The 24,625-nt window shown below is 42.5% G+C and overlaps 1 protein-coding gene across 1 annotated transcript in view; it reads left to right on the plus strand.

Annotated features, from left to right (window-relative positions):
- MED12L (mediator complex subunit 12L) overlaps window positions 1-24,625 on the plus strand; it is a 306,083-nt gene that overhangs the window by 281,253 nt on the left and 205 nt on the right. The window contains exons 39-43 of the mRNA XM_065411423.1: window positions 3,025-3,075; window positions 9,745-9,834; window positions 10,514-10,734; window positions 16,246-16,414; window positions 17,592-17,654. Of these exons, the coding sequence (XP_065267495.1) occupies window positions 3,025-3,075; window positions 9,745-9,834; window positions 10,514-10,734; window positions 16,246-16,414; window positions 17,592-17,654 (594 nt within the window). The remainder of the gene's footprint in view (window positions 1-3,024; window positions 3,076-9,744; window positions 9,835-10,513; window positions 10,735-16,245; window positions 16,415-17,591; window positions 17,655-24,625) is intronic.

Consider the following 24,625-nt stretch of genomic DNA (forward strand, 5'->3'; position numbering starts at 1 on the left):
AATGCCAGAGTAATACCATTGACTGCAATACAGCTACTTTATATGGGTGTAGTTGTATCAGACTTGTACCTAGAGTAACAACAGAATCTGGCACCATTTATTTATTAAAGACAAACAAATTGCTGATGGAAACAACATATATTTTACTATTTGTGATTAAGAATGTATACATCCGCTTTCATGTAGAAAATGTCTGTGGTGTCGACACTAGACTTTCAGTTGTTTTTAATGGTAAGTGTAAAGATTCAGTGAGGGAAACCATGAATTACAAACTCTTGAAGTAGGTGTCCAGCCTGTGTTGCACAATGAGAGTTTAAGTGCAGTTAGGTATGTTGTGTTAAGAGGATCAGAAGATAACCAGCCAGTCAGCCAGTTTTTAGATGAATAAATGTAGCCCTTGAGTGTGTTAATCTAGGTATGGGTCTAGGAAGTTGTGGTTGAGATCTAAATTCCCTGTAGATTTATCTGCTACAAAACAAACTCTTTGTGATGCCCTGATATCAGTATTCTGACAGTTTGTAAGATCACCTTAACCATATTTTTCTATTCCCAGGAGATGTGATGTTTCTGTGTCAGCTATGGCTAGAAATGGATCACTTGCTGATGACTTAGGGCTTGTCTACATTACCGGCTGGATCGACGGGCAGCGATCGATCCAGCGGGGGTCGATTTATCGCGTCTAGTCTAGACGCGATAAATTGACCGCCGAGCGCTCTCCCATCGACTCCGGTACACCACCAGGGCGAGAGGCACAGGCGGAGTCGACGGGAGAGCGTCAGCCATCAACTTACCACAGAGAAGACACTGCGGTAAGTAGATCTAAGTACGTCGACTTCAGCTACGTTAGTCATGTAGCTGAAGTTGCGTAACTTAGATCGATTACCCCCTTTCCCCCCCCAGTGTAGATCAGGCCTTAGTGGTTATGTTCCTCCTAGTCATAGGACATCAAATATTTGTTTTTATTAGATCTGCATGATAATGCAAAACATATTGCGGAAAGCAGTCCACAGATGCAATGTTTACTCATCTTCCATATTTTTGTTCTGAGGAACATATAGAATATGCATGTTCTTCCAGTGTGGATGTACACTTATTTTAATGATAACATTTCAAGTACTGTAAATTCAGGAAAAAAGCTTTTACTGACATTATTTTACCATGTTTTTAAATGGAAATATTTTGTAAAAAATTGTTTTAAAAAGTGAACAGTTAAAGGACTTTTCTAATATGGCCTACCGTAGATTTGAATTGCTTCAGCATGAGTTAAAACAGTACCAGATAAAGCACATAATTTGATGATAAATGTAGTTGCTTAGATGGATATTTTTCTGTGAAGTGCATTACTATGGGATTGTGCATCAGATGCAGTAATCTCATTGCTGTTGAATAGCTGGTGTGTCTGTAACCCGTTTTCGATCTGATACTGTGAAACTGCTACTTGCCCTCGCACTCCATTGATTTTAGTGAGTGTTGAACATGCTCAACGTCTCTCAGTGAGCAGGTGCACAGCACTTTTGAGGATTGGATCTATGGAGAAGAGCAAGTAGAGTGTATGCAGGTATTGTTTATATCTGTGTGACCTGCACCTCCTCTAGCTCTCATCTCCTCCCTGGTCTGTGGACGTCTCCTCTTGTGTTCACCCTCTATGGCCTGATAGCAACACCAGCTGATTGTGATTGGATACCAGAAACTCTACACTGTAGCCTCTCTCCTTGATGGCTCTGTTTGAGGATGTTTGCATGGAACTGTCCACACAACAGTAATCTATATATTTATTAAAAATAGAGGGAAAAAATATAATTAAAACAAAAGAAACCATTTGCTTAACACATCTATATTTACACTTCCCATAATCTAGATAGGGCATTCTCAGGTAAATTACAGAAGAAAAAAAGGGAAGAGTTGAATAGTTTACATCTCTTGAAGGTAATCCCCTCTCTGTTAAGACTGACAGCCTCCCTTGCTCTCTAAATATCAACTCTTCTCTAATGTCTCCAGGACCTGCTTAACAAACCACTTTTTCCAGGTCAGTTTGCATGTTCCAGTGTGGCTTTCCTAATCCAATAGAGAGAGAAGGTGGGTGAGGTAATATCTTTTATTAGACCCAGTTTGGTTGTTATGCTAAACAATCTGTTCTACCTTGCATTTAGCTGTAATGCTTGGAGTACCTTTCCCAGACCTGAAGAAGAGCCACAGAGGTGTGGCTCAAAAACTTGTCTTTCTCACAAACAGAAATTGGCCCAATAAAAGATATTTCCTAATCCAGGGCAGTTACTCCCAATTTCCAAACCAGATTCCTCCATTTACCTGTGCACACAATAGGGTTTGGGAATTTGCTGCATTGGGAGATGGATCATTGAGGACATGAGGACTTGTTAATGATGATTAATAGCTGTCTTTCAAGTGCTTAGTTGCCTAGCCCAATGACCACATTTCACAGAACCAGTTGTCTGGTCCTGTCTAGTTTTGGCCAAGCCTGTTGTTTAAAATCCATTCCGGCAATTTTTTTTTCCCTTTTGCCAAGAAATGAGAGTTGTGGTCAGGTCCGCAGACCACCTGTGATACCCTGAAGCTTTTTACTCTTAAACTCATTTATTTTAAATAGCTTGTGCAAAACTATTAAACATGAGCTGCATTTGAAATCGTTTGTCTTAGATAATATTCACCTATCATGTTCTCAGTTGTTGATCAGGCTCTTCTTCAAATGGCAAAAGGATTAAAAATAAAAGGGTGCAAACATATCTGATACTAATCCTTCTAAAGATAATACATTTGGTAAGTGGATTGTGTTACTGCTGATGGTGGATGTATAGTAAAGTGATAATTATTTTAAGACTCTTATGAGAGAATGTCTCTAGTCTTTTCTCATCAGTGCAATAGCCGTGTTATAAAATATCATATAAACTGAAGTTATTTATGTATAATAATAGTGTTTGGGTTAAGGGAACAACTTTGCTAATGAACCAAAGCTAATATTTATTCTCTGTGTTGTTTGCCATTTTCTCGCCTGTTCTTTTCCTTTAGGATGTCTGTAACACTGCTGTAGCTCTTCAAGAAGGCTTTGACAACATAATGGTAACCACACTGCTGTCTTCAATTTTTTTTTTCTTTTGCACAAACATGCATTTCTTTCAACGCACAAGCTGCACAATTTGCTGTAAATGAGAATGATATGCTTTGAGCTCCCCTGTTACTCAGAGTATGTGCATGTGTGTAACTAGGGTGACCAGATCGCAAGAGTAAAATATCGGGACACATGGTGGGGGGGCAGCCACAGGCTCATAGCCCCCACCGGAACCATGGGGGAGGGAGGTGCACAGCCCTAGGAAGCTGCAAGGGGGGGGCGCACGGCCTGGATCCAGCCCCCCCCTGCAAGTCGCAGGGACGCATGGTTCCAGCTCCAGCCACAAGCCGCGGGTCAGGGATGCACAGCCCCGGCTCCAGCCCATGCTGCGGGTTGGGGGGCACATGGCCCCAGCTCCAGCCCCCACCGAATGCTGCGGGTCAGGGGGGCACGTGGTCCCGGCTCCAGCCCCTGCGGAAACCGCGTGTCTGGGGCGCACAGCCCTGGCACCGACCGCATGCTATGGGTCTGAGGCACACAGCCTAGGCTCCAGGCCCTGCTGCAACAGGAGGAGTCTCAGGGCTGGGGCAGTGAGTTGGGGCTTGGGACGTGGGTTTGGGGTGTTGACTCCGGGAGGGAGTTTGGGTGCAGGAGGAGGCTCGGGGCAGGGGCTTGGGGTGCGGGAGGGGGTGCGGATTCTGGGTGGCGCTTACCTCAGGCGGCTCCCCAGAAGTGGCAACATTTCCCTCTGGGTCCTAGGCAGAGGCACAGCTAGGTGGCCCTGCGTGCTTCCTTGCTGGCAGGCGCCACCTCCACAGCTCCCATTGGCCGTGGTTCCCAGCCAATGGGAGCTGCAGAGCCAGCGCTCATGGCGGGGGCAGCATGCAGAGCCCCCCTGGCTGTCCCTGCGCCTAGGACCCAGAGGGAGATATTGCCACTTCCGGGGAGCTGTGCATAGCCAGCCAGGTAGGGAGCCTACCAACCCCACGTCAACTGGAGGCCTGGCAACCCTACAATATTGGGACAAATGGCGTCCCGATCATACATCGGTCGGGACGCAGGACAGAGAGTTCAATATCGGGACAATCCCGATTTTATCGGGATGTCTGGTCACCCTATGTGTAGATTACATATACACATGCACACATGGAGTGTTCCTTTATGACAAATGTTTCCAATAACTTTATCATTCGTTTATTATTTTCCTGTTTTAAATATTTCATATTTTTTGTTCTAAAAGATTAAAAGAGAGATCTTTCTGATGCCACACGCATCTAAGCATGACCCATATCTTCACATACTGCCCATATCTTCATGCTGATTTTGTTCCAGTTTTTACCTTCCAACTCCTCCCTGCTTTGAGCTTCTATTATGCCAGTTTTAATCATTTAGTAAAATGAGACTTATGGGATTCTGCAACAGTGTTCCCAGTACTGCTCCATGGACTGACTGACAGATGAGCTGTGAAAGTAGTGTGGGCAACATGCTTCTCAGCACCCTATTTCATACCATCAGATATTCCAGAGAAGCACTTAATTCTATTCCATAAGTGGATAGTAGTTCTGCCATTTCATCAATGGAAGCAGAGTTCTCCCTTGTCCCGCCTCCAAAATGCTTGTGATCTCGGATCTCATGTATGCATGGACTGTGCACTGCACTGCTGTCATATTACTGAGCCACCTCGGAAATCAAGTTTTATAATAAATGTATTTTAGATTTTGCATCAAGTAGAAAAACTGTCAGTATAGCATGTTGACATATGAGTGCTAAATATTGAAACATAAACCCTTATCCCCGTTTCAGAAGTTAGAAGATAAATGATGTTTCATGATAAATATAGTGGGTAGCATATTTAATATTTTTGTATTAGTACTGAGTTTTTATCAGAAATTGGAGAAAATCATATACATTTTCTAGCTAACCTTTTATGAAAGGATATTTTGTCTCTGGGAAGTCTATTATCCAAGGGCCAGGCTTCAATAGGGCGTAGCTCCCATTTAAGCACCAAGATAAATGGCCAAGTTTTCAAAAAAAATCTCAGCATGTTACGTGGTCTATTAAAGCTGAGGTCTTTTAAAAATCTGCCTACAAGTGTCACAGTGGGGACCTTTTGCGTGCTGAGCACCTTTGATAATATAACATTTAAAATTTGGAAAATCTGACCTAAATGGCTTGTGAATTGACATGTTGTCAGCAGACAAGGGGTAAAATCTGGACCCTGTTGAAGTCAATAAGAGTTGTGGCCATTGATTTCAATGGGGCCAGGAATTTCACCCGAAATAATTTTTTAAAAAATTAATAAAATTAATTGATTAAAAAATTAATCTATTGCTGTGGCTTGGTGAGGTTCACATTCTAAAAGCTGTGTTGATGGCTTGTAAGGCATAATTGATCGGGAAAGTTAAGTTTCAAAGTTGGTTGCATGCCATACTTCCCGTCCTGGGGAGCACCGTTTATGTTGGTAAAGCATTCATTGACAGAGAGAGACAAACTAAATCAATCTTTGTAAAAATATCTGCTGGATGCTGTGATTTTAATATTTTATATATTTGCAATAAATATTTTTATTTACTAGAGACTTGGCAGCAAAGGGATATAGTTTGGCATCTGGGCAGTTAATAAAATAAGCCTAGATTTATTGTGGGCATACAGTGGAGTCTTTCCTTTTGTACAAATGAATCAAACCATGATATTTATAGTCGAAATAAGTGTTACTGTTTTGCTTTCTGTTTCCAAACACAGATTTTGTTGCCAACCTGGCTGAGGGTAGCTCAGGCTGCTTAAATGATCTGTGTCAATTCTATTGCCTTACTATAAAAGATAACTTCTGACCACACAACTTACCAGACAGTGTATTCAGTTCAGTTCCAGTTGCAGTGAGCTTTGCTGCATTTTATTTTATATGTGATCAGATCATAAGATAATGTTGTTACTACTGTAAGCTTGCATCCGCTCTCAGAAGTGCTCATTTTTGTTACATGCATGCACGATTCCATTTCTCACCAATTAACTTGCATGCTAGTTTACTCCTGACTAAATAATGCCTGTTCTGATAAGCCTTTAGAATTTATCAAAAACAATCACAGAATTCTTGCTCACAGCATTGGAATTTTCCCTGTGGTTGCCTGCTGCTCTGAATAAAGTTGATTTGTATCCCGCCCCGCTAATAGCTTTTTGTTTTAAAGTTCATGTTTGCCTATACCGATAGCTCTTGTCTGACCTAATGCCTTATTGCTCAAGTAGTACCCCTTAGTCTGTTGTCCTAAATAAAAATATGCTCGGCTTTGAAACTCATAAAACATAGCCTGCTGGGCTTCAGATTGTACCTTTTAATTGTTGAGAAAAGTCTGCGTATGAATTTTGTGAACAAGAGTAATTAAATTTGGGGGTTCCTGCCTACAACTTGGTTGTGTCTGTGAAATCATGCGTCTAGTCAGCATTTTCTTCATGAATTAGGGCTCAATCCAACTCCCACTGAAGTTTATGGAAGTGTTTCCATTGATTTCAGTGGGAGTTGAATGGGGCCATTATTAAATGAGGACAAAATTTCATTCTCCATTGACTTCATTGCCAGTTGGACATATTTATCAGTAGAAGAACCAGAAGCAATGATGACAAAGGGCTGACACATTCCACTGAACCCCTAGAAAAGAATGTGGGCATCTGGTTCAGGCCTTGAGCCCTTTCTGCTGCTCTTTTCCCAGGTTACAGTACAACCAACCCCAGTTTTCAGGGCTTTGTCTGGCTCTCCAGCCAAACTCAGTTACCCCTTCTCAGGGTAATGTCTCTGTGACGGGGTTCCCTGGACTGTGGGACTGCTGAGCCCTCTGTACCACCAACCTGGGGTATCGCTCTCACATTGTGATACTATTGTTAAGCCATAAACCTTTGGCAGGTGCAGCACTTACACAGACATCCATAGGCAGGGACACACCCAACTGAGTTACATGAATGCTTTGCCAGTCACTCATGAACCAACAATAGAGAGCCCCCAGCCAATTCTCACACTGCTCCCCATCCTTGTATCCCAGAACTGTACCGTCTTTCCCTGGTCAGAAGCCTGACCAGCGTAAGTTCATTATCAAGTCTGCACCTTCCTTGGTGTGGAGAGGACACACACTAGCCTTTGTAAACTGAGCTGAGATTTCCCAAGCATTTAAACCAAAACACACTGTTTTAGGTAAAATTAAAACAGATTTATTAAAGTGATTATAAGTAACAAGCGTAGAGATCAAAGTTGGTTACTTAAGAAACAAAATACATTTGCAGTCTCTGTTCTACAAACTAGACAGGATTTGAATCAAACAATGCCTCACTCTGACAGCTGGGGTAAAACCACCCTTTCCAGTTCCAAGTCTTTGTCCTCCAGACGTTTCTTCCAGGTGTTGAGTTGGAGGAGGGGAGAGAGAGGTCAAGTGATGTCGTCACTTCTCTTCTTTAATAGTTTATTCCAGCTTGCTGGAAAGATCCATGCTTGTGACGTGGGGGTCTGCCCCCTTTGGTCAAGCAGTGTCCATTGTCTACATGCTCTCTCTGAGAAGTCTTCTGGGATGGCTGTTGGGAGAAGGAATTCCTTTTAATCGGCCATGAGCACATCTGGCTACTCCATTGTTGCACCTGAAAGGCTGGTTGTGAGTGTTCCCAATCTCACAACATATTTCAGTAACACACACATAGCAAAACTTCCTAACTTTAATATAATGATAGCACGTACAATCCAACAGGATATTAATGTTCAGCCCATCAACACTTTTAAAATGATACCTCACAAGGCATACTTTGTACAAAACATATCCTAATTATATGACAGTGGTGAATATGGGGGTACCGGGGGCTGCTTTGAGGTATAGAGTGTCACAGTCTCTCTGTGCAGAGTCCATTCAGACCGTACTGATCTCTTTATGCTCCAAGTCTGTTTTCCTGACGATTTTGTGGCAGTGTCCAAATAATAGTTAAACTTAGGCCTGTTTATTTATTTATTTTATTTATTTTTGTATATATTTACTACCACATTTCAATAGTTTGTATAGCTTCCAACAATGTGACTATTAACAGGATGAGAGTGAGTGATAAAGAAAAATTCCTGTTGCTCTTGAGGCAGTATCTCCAAGTGGCATTACTCTTTGTCTCACTGATGGCACTCATGGCAACATTGCTATTGGCAGTACATTATTGTCCAGGTGACTTTGAATGATAGTGCCGGTGTTTTGCTTGTATGTGGTGATAACACATCTGATTTTTTCTTTTTCTTTTGGGGCTTTTGGTTTTTGTTGGTTGGTTGATTTTTGGTTCGGGAAAGTGAAGCTCAATCCAAAGTCTGAATGAAAAGCTTCGAACCTTAAAGCTCCTGTAATTTTAGTTATGTCTACAAATGTTTGGTGGCTTGAGACCTTGGGCCCAGATTTTTGGTATTTAGGTGTTGCAGCGCTCAGTGTTGCAACCCTAACTGATTTAGGAGGCCAAATCTAATTTTCAGAGGGATTTAGGCACTGAGGAACTTAAATTTTATCTACTGTCAATGGGATTTAGGCTCCTAAGTGCCTAAATCCCTTTTGAAAATGAGACTTAGGCTCCATAATCACTTAGGGGTTGCAATGCTCAGCACAGCAACACCTAAATACTCTACAAATCTGGGCTGTAGTGACTCGAACAATTGTCCAATTAATCTGTTTGAGGCTTCAGAATCTCAGAAAAAATATGTTTCATTATACTTCTCTCCGTTTTTCACTTGCAAATTGGTGTCCTGCATGATCTCGAATTTGTGCCCAACATTAATATTTTCTTCATCATTCTTCCCTTCAGAACCTGTATACAAGTGGCAATTTAAATCTTTTAGTGTTTTGTTATTTGTCAGGGACATCCCCACTAACGCGTTCACTTTTGAAAATTAAATTGTAATGAACTCTGCTATTGCACCACTGACCTCACTTGCTTGGGTGCATTTAGTTTGTATGGACTCTAACTGGCTGTGTCACAATTCATATACTTACATATAGGAGACAATTTAAAATCATCAAATGGGGGTCTTTATGAGCAAAAGCATGTGTTTTCAGTCTATACTGGAAATGGTTGCATTGTCTGTCTGCCTATTTATATTTATATTTCACCATAATATTTGAGCACCTTATGATAATCATAGTCCTTTATTTTCATTGTTTGCGCTTTCTGTTATGAGGGGTAGTTCTTACAATAATTGATCATAATGGCTTCAGAAAGTTATTCTTTGCATATTAAAGTGAGTGATTTTCAGTGTATTGATACGTCTCCTGCATAATTCAGTGCACTGCCCTCAAGAATTTATTACCTTTTTAATCCAGAAGGGCCAGTTGTATTCCAGACCTTGTTTTTAAGTTATAGCCTCTCTACTGACTTGATGATTGTTGATTTTTTTCACTGCATTGCTGTGCTTACAGTAGTGTTTCTGAGCTGAACAAAAGATAACCTTTCTTACCACCACCACCTCCTCCCCGAGACAGATGCAGATGCACATATTGCTCAGTGGTCAGTTCAGTATCAGAAAACAGAATTTTCTTGAAGGAAAAAGCTTGGAAACTGGTTAATTCTGTTAATAAAATAAGTGTAAGACTTAACTGCATGAGCTGTTTGGGTCCATGGACAGAAACAGAAAGACTTTGATGTAGAATAAGCAGATTTTATTTGATTTGTACTTTGTCTTTCAGGGCCAGCCAATAGATCAGGCTGCTATTTTCGCTCAGCAAGTACGTCCTTCTTCCCAGCTTCCACAGTACCCAGGGTTACAGCAGGCACAGGTACTAAGCTACTCCTATGGAACATTTGCTACAGGCTGTAAGGTATACACATGAAATTCACCGCAGTGCAGAGGGTCCAAGCAGTGCCCTACATCCCATTTAAGACTTTCATTAAAGGCTTAATTGGGACTTAAGTAGTGAGTCTTAGAATTTCACCCTGAATGAAAAGTTATTGACAGTTCTCTAGTTCCTGCATAGTTTAGTCAAACAAATCTTTTTGGCAGGCTTCTAATCTTTTCCTAATGATCTGCCTGTAAAGTCCATGCGTACTGTGGTATTGAGTCTGAAATCCAGACTGGTTAGAGTGAGGTTGGGATCACTGACTTTGCTACCCTCATTGTGTCATCATGATGCTACTGATACCGAAAAGAAGTGTTGGTGCTGAAGACCCCAGGCACCACTCCTGATTAAGCACTGAATAACTAGGCAAGATATAAATTAAAAACGGAAATGAATGTGTTCACACTGCAGCTGAGTGGGCCTATTAGAAAAAGAGAAAAACACTATTAAAATATAAGAGTAATTGTTGTTTGGTATAATTAGACAGCGGAATGTTTTACTGAGGGCTCCATTGTCCAGATTTTGCTTTTTAATAAAGGTTCCTTTTTTTTCTTTAATGGCTTAAGGAGATGAACATGTGGCCTTTGTTAAATTGTACCATGGGCTGTTTTCCATGCAGACTGTGCCTCATGGATACACAATGTACAGTACTCAGATGCCTTTGCAACAACAGCAGGCTGGTGGTGTAGTGCTTTCACCCAGCTACAACCCCAGAACGTATCCAGCAACTCATTCCAATCCAGCTCTAATGGAAAGACTAAGACAGATGCAACAACAGCCAAGTGGGTACATTCAACAGCAGGCTGCTGCTTATATTCAGCCTTTAACAGGCACTCAGCGGTAAGGCTTTAAATGTTCTTCTGATTTATTATATCACAGGGACTTTGCGGTCTTGATATATAGCTCTAATACTTGATTTAAAATTATGTCCATTAATCAGAATGAGGTTAATGGCGAGTCTTGCTGCTGTTACGTTTGTTCTCCTTCCCACTTCCCACCCATTGTTTGTTACAGTCGCTTGTTGCTTCTTGTTTTCAATTACAGTAGAACCTCAGAGTTATGAACACCTTGGGAAAGGAGGTTTTGCGTAACTCTGAAATGTCCGTAACTCTGAACAAGACGTTATGGACTTCGACCACCGGGGTGGAGGGGTTGGGGCTGCAGCCGCAGGGTATGGGAGGGGATGGACAGGGCTCTGGGCAGGGGTAGGTCAGGGCTTCTGACCCTCGGGAGCACCAGGGCTCAGGGCTTTAGATCTGGGGGGAATGCTGGGGCTCAGGGCTTCAGCCCTGCAGCTCCATTCCCGGCTTCTGCCTTTGGGGGGCACCGTGGCTTGGGGCTTCCCACAGTTTCACTCCCAGTTTCAGCTGGGTGGGGGGCGCCGGGGCTCAGGGCTTTAGCTACTGGGGGAGTGCTGGGGATGAAACCGGCGCTCCCCTCGTAGCTAAAACCCCGAGCCCCGTCATCCCCCACGGGGCTGAAGCTGGGAACGGAGCCACGGGGCTGAAGCCCCAGTGCTCCGGAGGGTGCGAAGCCTTGACCCCATCCCCTTCCCGGAGCCCTGACCCCCCTCACTCTGCAGCTGCAGCCCTAACCCCACCCCGGCTAAAACCCTGAGCCCCATGGCTAGAGCCCTGAGGCAGTAAAGTATTTACCTTTTGTGTGTGTGTGTGTGTCTCTCTCTCTCTCTCTCTGCTGCTGCCTGATTACTTCCAGTTCCAGAGGGTGTCCATTCGGTCAAGAACTCCGTAACTGGTGTTTGTATCTTTGAGGTTCTACTGTAGATTGTAAATTGTTTGGGCACAGACTGGGTCATCCTCTGTATTGGTGCAGCATCTGCACAATGGAGCCCTTATGTATATAAGTGCATTTTGGATCCATAGTACACAGAGAATTTACCAAGGTCACACAATACCATAATCTGGTTTACATGCATAAATCCTGCAGGATCCATAGGGAAATAAATGCTGGAAAGTCTAGGAAACACAAGATCTGCTCATTCATTGAACTAGCAAAGGGCACTTTTATTTTGCTTATGTTTGAATGCACTAGATCATCACTAGTTTGAAAGTTCAGCTCAGATGTGGTGGCATTTATGTTCTGCCTAGGAGAGACTGTCAGAGGAGTAGCATTAAGGGGAAGAAGGAAAAATCAAGAGGGGGAAATGAAACAGAAAGCAGGCAGAGTGGATGGAAATTAAATCAATGGAGAGATGGGGAAAGAGGGAAATTCTAATGAAAATATAGGCTGGGATTTTCAAAAGTGCCATGTGTTGGCCTAACTCTGCTCCTATTGAAGTCCCATGAGAGTTTTACCATCAGCTTCAATAAGAGCAGTGTTAGACCCAGGGCCGGCTCCAGGGTTTTGGCCGCCCCAAGCAGCCCAAAAAAAAAAAAAGCTGTGATCGCGATCTGCAGCGGCAATTCGGCGGGAGGTCCTTCGCTCCGAGCAGGAGTGAGGGACCGTCCGCCGAATTGCCGCCGAATAGCTGGACGTGCCGCCCCTCTCCGGAGCGGCCGCCCCAAGCACCTGCTTGCCAGGCTGGTGCCTGGAGCCGGCCCTGGTTAGACCAATGCCAAGTGCTTCTGAAAATCCCACTGGCACAGTACATACCAGCCAGTCACTTGTGCCAGCCTAGTTTTTAGAGCGCTTTTCTGTTCCTAATATGGAGCACATTTTACTCTTCAATTAGAAATGCACATTTTTATTCAAATGTTCCTTGAAAAAACAAGTTAAATTATAGGTGTGAAAGTTTCGCAATTGTTCAAAATTGTTTTGAAAACAAAAAAAGTTTTCAAGATTTGCAAAATCTCAGTCTCTACAAATTTATCTATCCCTAATTGTGATGGGATAGATATGATTCAAAAGCCTGTTTTTAAAAGGACACTTTAAAAGTCTTCCCACGCTTTGTTGAAAGCATCTCTGAGGTCACGTTAACTGCAGGGACTTGAGGATAGAATAGTTGTTTGGCTTTCTTTTGCTGCAGATGTTATGTTTCAAAGTCAACATGAAGCACGTTAATTCCATTTCTTAGTTATATAAGTCATCACAGTCAAAATGACTAATCTGAACCAAGGTTTTAGAGACTAACACATGTACAATACCTGATTTTAATCTTGTATAATATGCTGATTTGGGTATTGTAGAGCATTCTCAAACTCTAAGAATAAAGCTTCATGTTTGACCTAGGACTATAAAATATTTCTAAAATATGCTTCATAACTTATGGCCTGATGCAGCTTCCAGTGAAGTCAATGGCAGTTTTCCTGTTAATGAGATAGAATGGGTTAGTGGATAAGGCACTGAACTGGGCATCAGGATTCCTGGATTCTGCAGCTATCCTGTTGCGTGACCTTGGGCAAATTGTTTCCCCTTCCTTTCCTCTGTTTCCTCTTGCACACTTTGGTTTGTATTTTTAGACTGTAAAGACTTTGGGGCAGGGACTGTCTCATTATGTGCTTGTACAGATATTGCAATGCCATGCAGTATCTTTGAGAACCACTGTATTAAATTTATGAATGATATATGTAGGTTTGTTTCCTACTCCTTGGGAAGGGTTACCACAGCTCCGATAGGAACTAAAAACAGTAGGGGGAGACTACCCCTGGGGCTGTAAACAACTTTGGAGAAGCACTAGCTCCTGGGATTTGCATATGCTGGTTCAGGCTGGGTTTGTCACTGACTAAGCAACAAAGAGAAAATGTGGGGTATTTAAAGGGTGAGTTTAAACAGACTGAGGGCCTTCTTTCTGAGTGAGCAAACTGACAGGATTTTTGAAGGATAGGAAGGGGTTCTGGCCTACCATGCTCCCCATGTGGAAGATCGGCGAATTCTGGTATGCTTAGTAAGTCTTTAGGAAGTTTTTTTATGTGTTTTCTCTGTGATGCTTTGCCCTAAGAATAAATATATTCTGCTGGGAAAGAGCTGTGTAGTAGCATATAACTGCTGCATATGCTAGTCATTCTCCGAGGCAAGAAAGCAAAGCATGGGCTCTGGCCATTAGGCAGACTGGCGTGCTGGGGATATCACACTGTATAGCAGGGAGCTGTACAGCTTTAAACCCTGGTCAGAAGGGAGTGGGACACGGGCCCCTTCCCAAAGACAGATCATGGCTGGAGGCCTGAGACCTGACTGGGTACTCCAGGGGGGAGGGGCATGGAGGTGAGGGGAGTACGGGGCAGTTATCCTGAAAGTGTGATACCTAGCCCAAAGGTGCTTCTGTAAAAATAATAATAATTAATAATAACCTCAGTGGGAGTTGCATAGGTCCACAGGATAAAATAAAAAAGGCTTGTTGCTGGTTTACATAAACTTTTGCATTCATGAACTTTTCTATTTTTCAGTAGGTGAACTGGTTGCTTAGAAAAACTAAGTAGCTATCAGTCCTGGCTAAAGACACTATTTTAAATATATTGTAGAAACAAATATATAGGTATTAAAATATTGTATTTTTAATTTTACCTTAAAACTTAATTTTTATCATGACATGATCTCAGAATCAGTATCCCTTCTGTTCCCAGTGGTGGGAATGCTAGCTGCATTTCAGGTTCCAGCCTCATGCCCATCACCCAGACACTCCAGAGATCTCTCCAGCAGGGTGGGCATTCTGAGGACTTGATATATTTCAAATCATGCAAAAAACGTAACCACCGCTTCCCCCAACTTAATAAAAAATAAAAAGTTTAAGGCCATTTTTATGCACACCAATGGAACAATAAAAGACATTTTCTAAATCTCTTTCTGCTGGGATTTTCAAAACAGCCTAGGAGAGTTAGGCACCCAGATTCCATTAAAATTCATTGGGATTTAGATCTTCAGTTTCCTTTGGCTCCTTTGAAAATCCTAGCCTGATTGGAGTGGTGCCAAGAGGCCCTGATCAGGATCAGGTCTCGTTGTGCTTGATGCTGTACAAGTAGAAGTAGAACAGTCATTTCCCTGAAGTGCTCTCAGTCTGTTCTGCTTCACAGTTCACTTTAAATGTCCTCAGCATTGTTAAAAATTGTAATCCTGGCCCACGCATTGTAGTGTAACTGATTTTTATCCTTAAGGTTAAATATCCATTTTTTCATCTCAGCAACAGCATCAAGCTTGTGTCCAACTTTTTCTTCTGTTGGGGAAGAGATAATTTCCATCTTCTGATGACTGCATGATGGGCTGCTAACAACAAAGCATTAATCATCTTGGATTTGTTACAAAAATGGCCAAGCCTTGGCCATGTTCCAAAACTAACTATCCTGTTAGGGAAATGAATTGTCTCCCTCTGTGTCCAACCAATGAGAGATCTCCTAATTTGGGTGGATTTACAATTTTTACTGTAACTTTGGCGTGTCCTTACCTCGCCTGCTTCTCATTACTAAATTACACCACAATTGGAATACACTAACCACAGTTTTATTTAATCAGTTTACAAATAAATAAGCATTAATCTTCATGTCGAAATCCAGCTCATGCACACCATGAGAACATGTCCCACACTGAATTCTATCTCACATATTCTGGAGTAATACTGATTTATCAGTTAGGCAGCAGGGCATAGGTTGTTATTCCCTATCACACATGATGTTCTTCTTTCTCTGTGTGAATTCAGTTCTAAACCATCCCCAGACTAAAATGCCCCTTTTGAGGCCAAATTTCATGTGCCTAAATCACTTCCAATTTAGGCACAGCATCATATTATTATGGGGGGAAATTTAAAAATATTTAGCGTGTTCAAAAATCAGTTTAATCTAGGACTACAGACACGAATGTGTATTAATCAGAGTTGTACATTTAATGCATGGTGTTGCTGGAGGGCAGAGTTGAGGTTGTTTGGGTTGTGCATTTCCATACTTTAACAGGCTTGGATTTCTTTTAAGTTTAAGCTTAACTCTGAATGTCCTGGGTTTATAATGCTTGTTTTGGGGATAATTACATCATCCTTGCAATGTTTTTATTCCAAAATACTGATATTCTCAGCCTCAAGTTCATCTTAACATGTTTTTTGTCTAGAACAAAATTGTAAGGCTGGTGCAGTTCTACAATGAATGTTACATGCAGTGTAGAAGCTGGCTGCTCATTCGAACTCAGAAGAGTTGAATAGCTGGATTTCTTCTCTTTAGTTTAATTAATATACAGATATTGATTTCAACAACATATTACTATCCAGTTCAGTTATTAGATAATAGCACTGTAGATGTTTCCATTGGATACTTTTTTCCTAAATATTCTTGCTTGAAAATACAATCTTCCTGTAAAACTTGTGTTTCAAATATACAAAGAACACATTTTAATCCAGGGAGTTGAACACTCACACTTACTTGATCTTTGTCTGTAAATTAAATAGTTACCCTGAAATAGATTCTTCTCATTCAGACTGACTCATCAGCCTTTGCAACAGAGTTCCTTGGTCGGAGGGGGACTTGATACTGTACCAACCACAGCTCCTCACCCAAACCTTAACTCGGTACAGCTGCCTCAGGAACAGATGAGACAGAGACAACAGCAAATTCGACAACAGCGACTCCTTCAGGTGGGGCACTTGGTTGTGTTTGAAAAGTGTATGTGGGGCCTTATTCTCTGAATCAGGTAGTGGCTTTAACCTGGATCTCCCGTGTCACAGGTGAGTACCTTAGCTGCCATGCTGTGGAGTCAATCTCTCTCTCTCTCTCTCTCTCTCTCCTGCCCTCTAATCCAGTGAATATTTAATTATTTATACGAAGTGGAAGAGTTCCAACAGGAGAGATTGAGAGACCCATCCCAGAATAGTCAATAGCCTTGTGGTTAGGGCCCTAATCACTGGGCTATTGGCTATTTTGGGATCAGTCTCTCTCTTGTTTTCAACAGAAATATCATCCTGGACCTGAGAAACCTTCCCAGTGAATCAGCATTTTTCAGCATAAAACTAATTTGTCAAAAGATTTGTGATGAGCCTTTTTTCCTCTCCAGTAACCTCCTCTGTGCCTCAGGATATTGAGCTGTGACAATCGCAATAATCAACACACACAATTTATAGCTTTAGGTTATTACAGTATTATTTGACTATAAGAATATGTATATGCCAGAATTAAAGTTGGGTGGAAACAGCCCATGTCTATAATATTTTCGATTATTCTGATTTGTTGATGTACCCCAATTGGTAGTTAACTCTGTTTGGCAGTTAAAAACCAAAACACCACACTGGGGTTGACATAGAGGTAAAAGCAACACATATTAAAAATACTTTGTGTTTTTGGTGACGGTATAATTCTTTTCATGCTTTAACTCTAATGCCAATAACTAATTTTAAAATATTATGGATAAACTTATATGGGCATACAGTTAACAGCTGACTATACCAAACAGCCTTTTAATCTGTTTCCTCAATATGTTTCTTCGATAGATATTATGAACACTGTATTGTAAATATTTGTTATTCATCATCCATGATGTGGCCGGCATTGTGCAAATGGAGAGAACAGTAGGGTTCAGCTCCTAAATATTATAGTGAGGAACACGCCTTCCTCAACCAACACTAAAAGCATACAAAAATCATAGCTTAGAAAGATAAGTAATGAAAAGCCAAATTCCATGATATGTATCCCTGGAACAGTGAGAGGCTGCTATGCCTTCTCAAATAAAAAGGCTGCCGCTGCTGTTGCTATTGCTGTTAATCATTTATATAATATAATACATGTATACATATTATTGTTGTTACCATGGCAATGTTCTTTCAGTTGCAGCAGCAACAACAGGGTCAACAGCAGGCACTTGGTCTCCAAGCAGTGCAACCACAGCAGCCTTTGGTAAGCAGACATATTAAAACCAGACGTTTTTGTGTGGGTCTGAGGGTACTTAGGGGGTAGATGTTACTACTCCTGGAAGTAAAGCAATCTAGGAACAGCGCCAGTAAGTGTTGTATAAGCTTACTCAGACTACTCTGCCTTTGCATGTCAGTGCTGATGTGCACAACTCTAGTTTCGTCCATGGTCCTCTCTGACAATCTTGCCAAATGGAGTGATAGGTTTTCTGATGTGGCTAAGACAGGTTACCCAATGACTATCTTTTCTTTTTAATATAAAGACCAAATTTGAACATGTGTCATGAAGCATAAGGCTTGTGTATTAATCCTTTGCCCCACCTGGTCTACCTAAAACTCAGCATTTTAGTTTGTCTTTTAAAAACACTAGTTCTAGGACTGGTGTACCATGAACTACCCAGTTACCCCTAGATGTCAGTGTTCAGTTATATTGGGAAAGTTGGATCTGCTCTTGCTCACGTCAAAACTGTTGGATAGATAATTAATGATGCCTACTTCTGTCAATCTGGAAACTTTCGTGAGCACTAAATTCATGTAATTATTTTAAATTCATTAGTTCGTAGGCTCTGAATATAGTGTGTGTGTGTGTGTGTGTGTGTGTGTGTGATGATGATCATGATCATGATCAGCCTGAGTTTGGGATGGCCATATTGCTCAAATGCAGTGATTATACCTTACCCATGCTGATACATCCTATATATTGCACCAAACTATCTTAGGCCTGGTCTACACTTCCCGCCTGAATCGGCGGGTAGAAATCGACCTCTCGGGGATCGATTTATCGCGTCCCGTCGGGACGCGACAATCGATCCCCGAATCGACGCTCTTACTCCACCAGCGAAGGTGGGAGTAAGAGCCGTCGACAGGAAGCCGCGGAGGTCGATTTTGCCACCGTCCTTACAGCGGGGTAAGTCGGCTGCGATACGTCGAATTCAGCTACGCTATTCGCGTAGCTGAATTTGTGTATCTTAAATCGACCCCCCCATGTAGTGAAGCCGTAGCCTTAGATTCAGTATATGCCACATACTTAAAAGAAACTCTGTTTCTGGAAATGTTTGAGAATTTTTTAAAAATGTAATTGGAACTCCCTCTGTCTTACTTTTATTTCATTCCCCCTGTAAAACCAGGGTGCTGAAAGGCCATGAATCCTATTATGCAGACTTGGAGACAGAGATAAAAATATAACCAATACATTTTAAAAACCTCTCAAATTCTTATTTGGATTCTAGACATTAAAATGTCACTATTTCAAGCTCTGGTATAACAGCAAGGGCTGGTGTAATATTGGAGAACTGGGAATCTCTCCATTCCAGGGCAGGGCCGCCGAGAGCGGGTTCGGGCCCCGGTGAAAAAAATTTTTCAGGCCCCCCAGCAAGGGCGGACCGGCTAAACAGGGCCGACGAGAGTGGAGGGAAGCCGGGCCCCGGGCCCCCTTCCGGACCGCCAGGCCCCGACCGGCTAAACAGGGCCGACGAGGGGGGGGGTGGAAGTCGGGCGCCAGGCCCCCTTCCAGACCGCCGGGCCCCGGTAATTTGTACCGTATTCCCCCCCTTCTCGTCGGCCCTGTTCCAGGGTGTAAACCGATCATTTATTAGCCTAGAAGGAATGAGATATCTGAACTTAAATTTTACTGCAGCTGCATATGTTGACCATATATTCCATATATACCATGTATTTTATAAATTTCCTCATGTTATTGAGTAATAAAGAACTATCTTCACTTGCTATGAGAACTCAACTTTACGGGAAATTTTTTGCAGCATTGCTAATGGTTGTAGCCCTACATTTTTATACGGATTTTTGTTTTAAAACTTTTATGTGAAAGCAGGATAATGTCAGGACCGTCCTTAGGCATACGCAGCATACGCGGCTGCGTAGGGCACCCGAAAATTTGGGGCACCATTCCCCTTACTGGCCGTGGCTGGAATCCTCTCTTCTCTGGCCCCTCCCCACGCTCAGCCGGCGGGCTTCTCCCCGCCCCCTCCCTCGCTCGCTCCTCAGCCAGCCGGCTGAGGGCTCCAGCCTCCGCCTCTGCAGCCCCAGCCCCGGGGAGCCCAGAGCGGCGCAGCCAGTCACTGGCGGCACAGCCCACCACCGCCCGGAGCGGAGTCCCTCCCTGGACCCTGCCTGCCTTGAGCCACTGCGTACGGCTCGGTGTGTCAGCAATGGGGGGAGGGGTGTTCTGGGGGTCCATGGGTGGGGGTGGTGGCTGTGCCCCCTCGACACACTGGTCAGCGGCCTGCTGGGGAGCATAGGGGCACCAGTTTAATAATACTGTGTAAGGCCCCATAAATCCTAAGGATGGCCCTGGATAACGTATATGATTGAGGCCGATTGTGAAACTGTGTGCACTCTCATATGAACAATAGAATCCAGTTAGAATTCTAAGGCACTTTATATTTTCCTTTGACAGTTTAAATATATTTGTATTATATTTACTTAATTTTATGGGCTCTTCTGGTGGCTAATTTTAAACAGTGAAAATTCCACTATCATATTTCATCAAAAACTGCAGTTTGTAGCTCTAAATATGACTCTAGTACAGATAAATGGGTTTAAATCCCGTAGAAGTTGTTTTCTTGATATACTGCTAATGTGAGCCAATTGGTTAAAATATAGTCACTCTCTTGTACTTTTGTAACTAAGGGCTGGTCTATACTTAGCCGCTAGTTCGGCGGCTGGGGATCGAACTTCCGGGTTCGATTTATCGCGTCTGGTCTGGACGCGATAAATCGAACCAGGAAGCGCTCGCCGTCGACTGCGGTACTCCGTCTCAACGAGAGGAGTACCGCGGAGTCGACGGGGGAGCCTGCCTGCCCCGTGTGGACCGCATCTGAACCGCGGTAAGTTCGAAGTAAGGTATGTCGACTTCAGCTACGTTATTCACGTAGCTGAAGTTGCGTACCTTACTTCGACTTGGGGGGTTAGTGTAGACCAGGCCTAAGATATAGCTGCTTGTTGGCTGACATTTCAATGTATATAAAAAAGGATCTGTGGCCGAACACTCTGGAAGGCTGTTCTGGTGTTTTTGTGGGGAGCCAGAACAGAGTAATGGCATAGTGCCGGAAGTGTGTTCTAGCACTTGGTTTTTTTTTGTGTGTGTTTTTTTTTTTTTTTTTTTTGTTAGGACTTGAGCATATAGTAACTCTGTAGAGATGCATTTTACTGTTTGGTCATGTGCTGCAGTTGCATGGAGAGTACCATATAATCATAGTAACTTTCAGAATATTTCTTTGTTAGTCTGAACACTGGACCTTTCATTACATCTAAAGTATGAAAGTGTCTTGGTAAAAACATTTGAATGACCTGGTCTCTTCCCATACCATTGAGTTATTTTCTGCCAACATGTTGTTTTACCATGTACTACATTTGTGTTTTTACACTGGAATGTTGAGAACTTTCTATCCTTGGTTATATGTGCCTTTAAAAGTAGCTAACTAAAGGAACTCAATTTAAAAGAGTAAACCGCACAAAAATGTGATCCCTACAAAAAGAGCCAGATTAAAAACTGGTTACCAATTTAAATGAGCAAGTTTAAAGAAAATATCAGCCCTTAGTACTAAATTGTGCATCCTGAGTTTTTGAACTAGAGTTTGTGTATTCTGGGGAACCAAGTTACCAGCTTGTATTGTGTTTAAATTGGATGTTAGCATGTCTAGCCCTTTTCTTAGGTAGCTGGTTTATTATCATAGGCGTAACTTGTGCATTTTGAATGTCTGTGTCAGCTCCTCCTGAAACTGCAGTTAGGAGCTGAAGATTGTACCATATAACACGGAAAAAGTACTTTTCATTAGATTTACAATATGATCTTTGTGACCCATGTCTTTGAGCTCATAAAGTAATAGTGATTGTGACATGTACTGTACAGCTAAACAAGCTGTGACCAGGGCCTTTGAGTCTGACAGAGAAAGTATTAATCATCTAAGGTCTGTCTACACTGCCACTTACAGCGCTGAAACTTTCTTCGCTCAGGGGTGTGAAAACCCGCCCCCCGAGCAATGCAAGTTTCAGCGCTGCACTCCCAGCACTGGTAGCTATTCCCCTCACGGAGGTGGTTTTATTACAGCTCTGGGAGAGCTTTCTCCCAGTGCTGGAGCTGCCACTACACAGCCACATTAACATCAGCTGTGTAGACATACCCTTAGAGGCAGAATCGCTTCAGGTGGTGCAACACAGCAGGGCTAGCGTATCAATGAGGAGTTAACATACTAGCAAGCATACTGGCAGGCTTAATGAGTCTCGGAGAGAGAGCTGGGGCTGGAGCTGAGAGAAGGCAAGGGTGGAAATTGCTCCTTGCCCCAATTTCAATATGGCTAAAGTAACTCAGAGTTAACACTGCTTTGGGACCATGGTTGAGGACAGCCTAGTATCGCCTGCCATGGCCTTCAAAGCACTGGATCTTCTTTGTATTTTCTTGACACTGAAATACATCTCCCTGCAATAAGCACAACACAATGCTCTACATAAAATAGATTTGTAAACAATTAAAATGATCTTTTGTGCCCTGAGAGTTTTTCAGGGTGACTGAAAGGTGCTTCTGAAAAGGAGGAGAAAGCTTCTTTTGTCTCCTGTGAGCCCAGGAGGCTTCTGAATCCGACCCAGACCCACATTGAAGAGAAACTTCCTAGCTTATTCAGAAGGACGATATTGGTTCCCAGAGGCTCAGTCTAATCACTGAAAGGACCCTTTTAAAAAAAATTTCATTTGGTCTAAGCGTAAGGAAAATTACCCTGTTTTGTTGTTTACCATTTGCATGAGGCTGCATGAAGCTGGGACTTGAAACATTTTTCTTTTGTAACCTGGTTTACAGGGGTCATGACACCAAATTCCAAGAGTGGGTGGCGTGGCAGTTCTATCACAATATTTCTTTTGCAAAGCCTTTCACACCAAAGATCTCCTTACTAAGGCTTTGTCTACACTACACAGCTTTTAGCGACACGGGCAGACTCCTGTGTAGAAGGGCTAGGGAAGCAATGCATGTTGATGGAAAGACTAATTTAGGGCCAAATTCTGATCTTGTGCCAGTATAGATACAGAGTAACGTCACTGAAGTCAATGAAAGAACATTGGTCTAACCCCAGAGTAACTGAGAGCAGAATTTAGCCCTTAAGGTTTATCTCCCACCAGTTTTCTATTGGTGTAATTCCATTTACTTGAAAGAACTTGCACCTGATTCTCCTCGGCGTAAGCATGATCAGAATCAGACTCATCACTGTTATTTTGTTTCATATGGGCAGAGTTGGTCTGATCCTGAAAGGTTCTGGGCGTCCTCAGTTCCCACTGAAGTCAAAGGGAATTGAGGACACAATCACCACCTAGCAAGTTGTGTGCAGAACCCTTTAATTTCATTTGTAGTGTCATAGTGGAAAAAACATCATTCTCCCCTCCACACTCACACTAGTACCAGAAATTTTAATTATTACACTTGGTCAAAACGTAATTGTTACTTACAAATGATACAATCAAAACCAACAGACCTTTTGTCAGCTTTGGACAGGGCAGATGATCAAATCACTTAAAGTACTTTCCTGGATGAATGCCATTCACTGCAAAGGTAGGAAAGATGGATGGTCTATTTGCAGAAGAAGACTGAATCTATGCCTTGTGTCTGGCTGGATGCATGTGTGAGATCTGATAACCCAATGGGAAATTTAGAAGATTTCAGGGACTGAGGAAAGCACATAATTTATTGTATAAACTTCAACACTCTTTGTTCCATGTGTCTTCACCATTTATTACCAACAATTTTGTCATATTCTGTCATCATCGATCTGCAGAAATCTCTTTCTAGTTGCTTTTGTTGCCAGTTGCATATGGCATATTCAGGAGGTGAAAAAGTTTTCTTTTCTTTTTACTGTTAACACTTCGGGAAACTGAAAAGAAACATCTGCTTCTCCCTAAGGTGTGATAGGACAGTCTGAGCAGTTTTGACTTCCAGAATGTGAAAGACAAATATATGTATAAATGCTCCAAAATTATCTCTCTCTCCAAGGTAGGGTGACCAGATGTCCCGATTTTATAGGGACAGTCCTGATTTTTGGGTCTTTTTCTTATATAGGCGCCTATTACCCCCTACCCTCGTCCCAATTTTTCACACTTGCTGTCTGGTCACCCTACTCCAAGGAACAATAGCCTCGGTGACAGGAGGGTCTGCACAAGCTCCAGAGCTTCACTGGCACATTTTGTTTTGTTACATAGAATTTTCTATCTCCTTGTCTGCTATTTTCTGTGCATGCCCAAAATCTCTGACTGGGTTTGCAGTGCGTCCCAGCATCTACATTGCAGCTGGGAGTATGCTTCACTGCTTGGGCAGACAGACAAGCGCTAGCTCTGCTTAAATTAGCATGTTAAAAAAAAATGCAGTGTAGCTGGGGGTGGCAGGAGTGGCAGCTTGGGCTAGTATGAGTATGTTTGAAGTTGCCTGAGTATGTTTGAAGGTTTCCAGTGGATTTGTACTCAGAAAGCTGCCCTTGGCTACACTGCTATTTTGAGTGCACTAGCTCAAGCAAACTAGTGTGTCTGTCTATCTATGCTGGGAAGTAAGCTCCCAGCTGCAATGTAATAATATTAGTGACAGCAGTGGAACACCAGAGATTTGGAGACAAACTGGAAATTAAAGAGAGGTGATGGAGAAGGAAGTGGAGAGAGTCTTGAAGAGCTCCTGGCCCATTCTCCTCCTCCTCCAGTGTCTACAGTAACAACACAAGAGGTGCAGTTCCCTTGAGCGCCAGTATGATAGCTGTTAGGGAGGTCTTTTCAGGGTATTATACATATTCAGTCCTGATGTTTGTTACAAACTGCTTACTACTCAGGCTAGGGATTGGTGAGCCAGGTAGTCCAGGAAGAATTTCCTGTGTCCCCAGTTCATTAATACCTATGTATACTGTGATATGTTAAATTCAGCATGCTAGTTTTTTAATATATATAGATATAATATAAACCTTAGCTTTCCCTTTG

The sequence above is a fragment of the Emys orbicularis genome, chromosome 9, assembly GCF_028017835.1.
Source record: "Emys orbicularis isolate rEmyOrb1 chromosome 9, rEmyOrb1.hap1, whole genome shotgun sequence".
Lineage (NCBI taxonomy): Eukaryota > Metazoa > Chordata > Testudines > Emydidae > Emys > Emys orbicularis.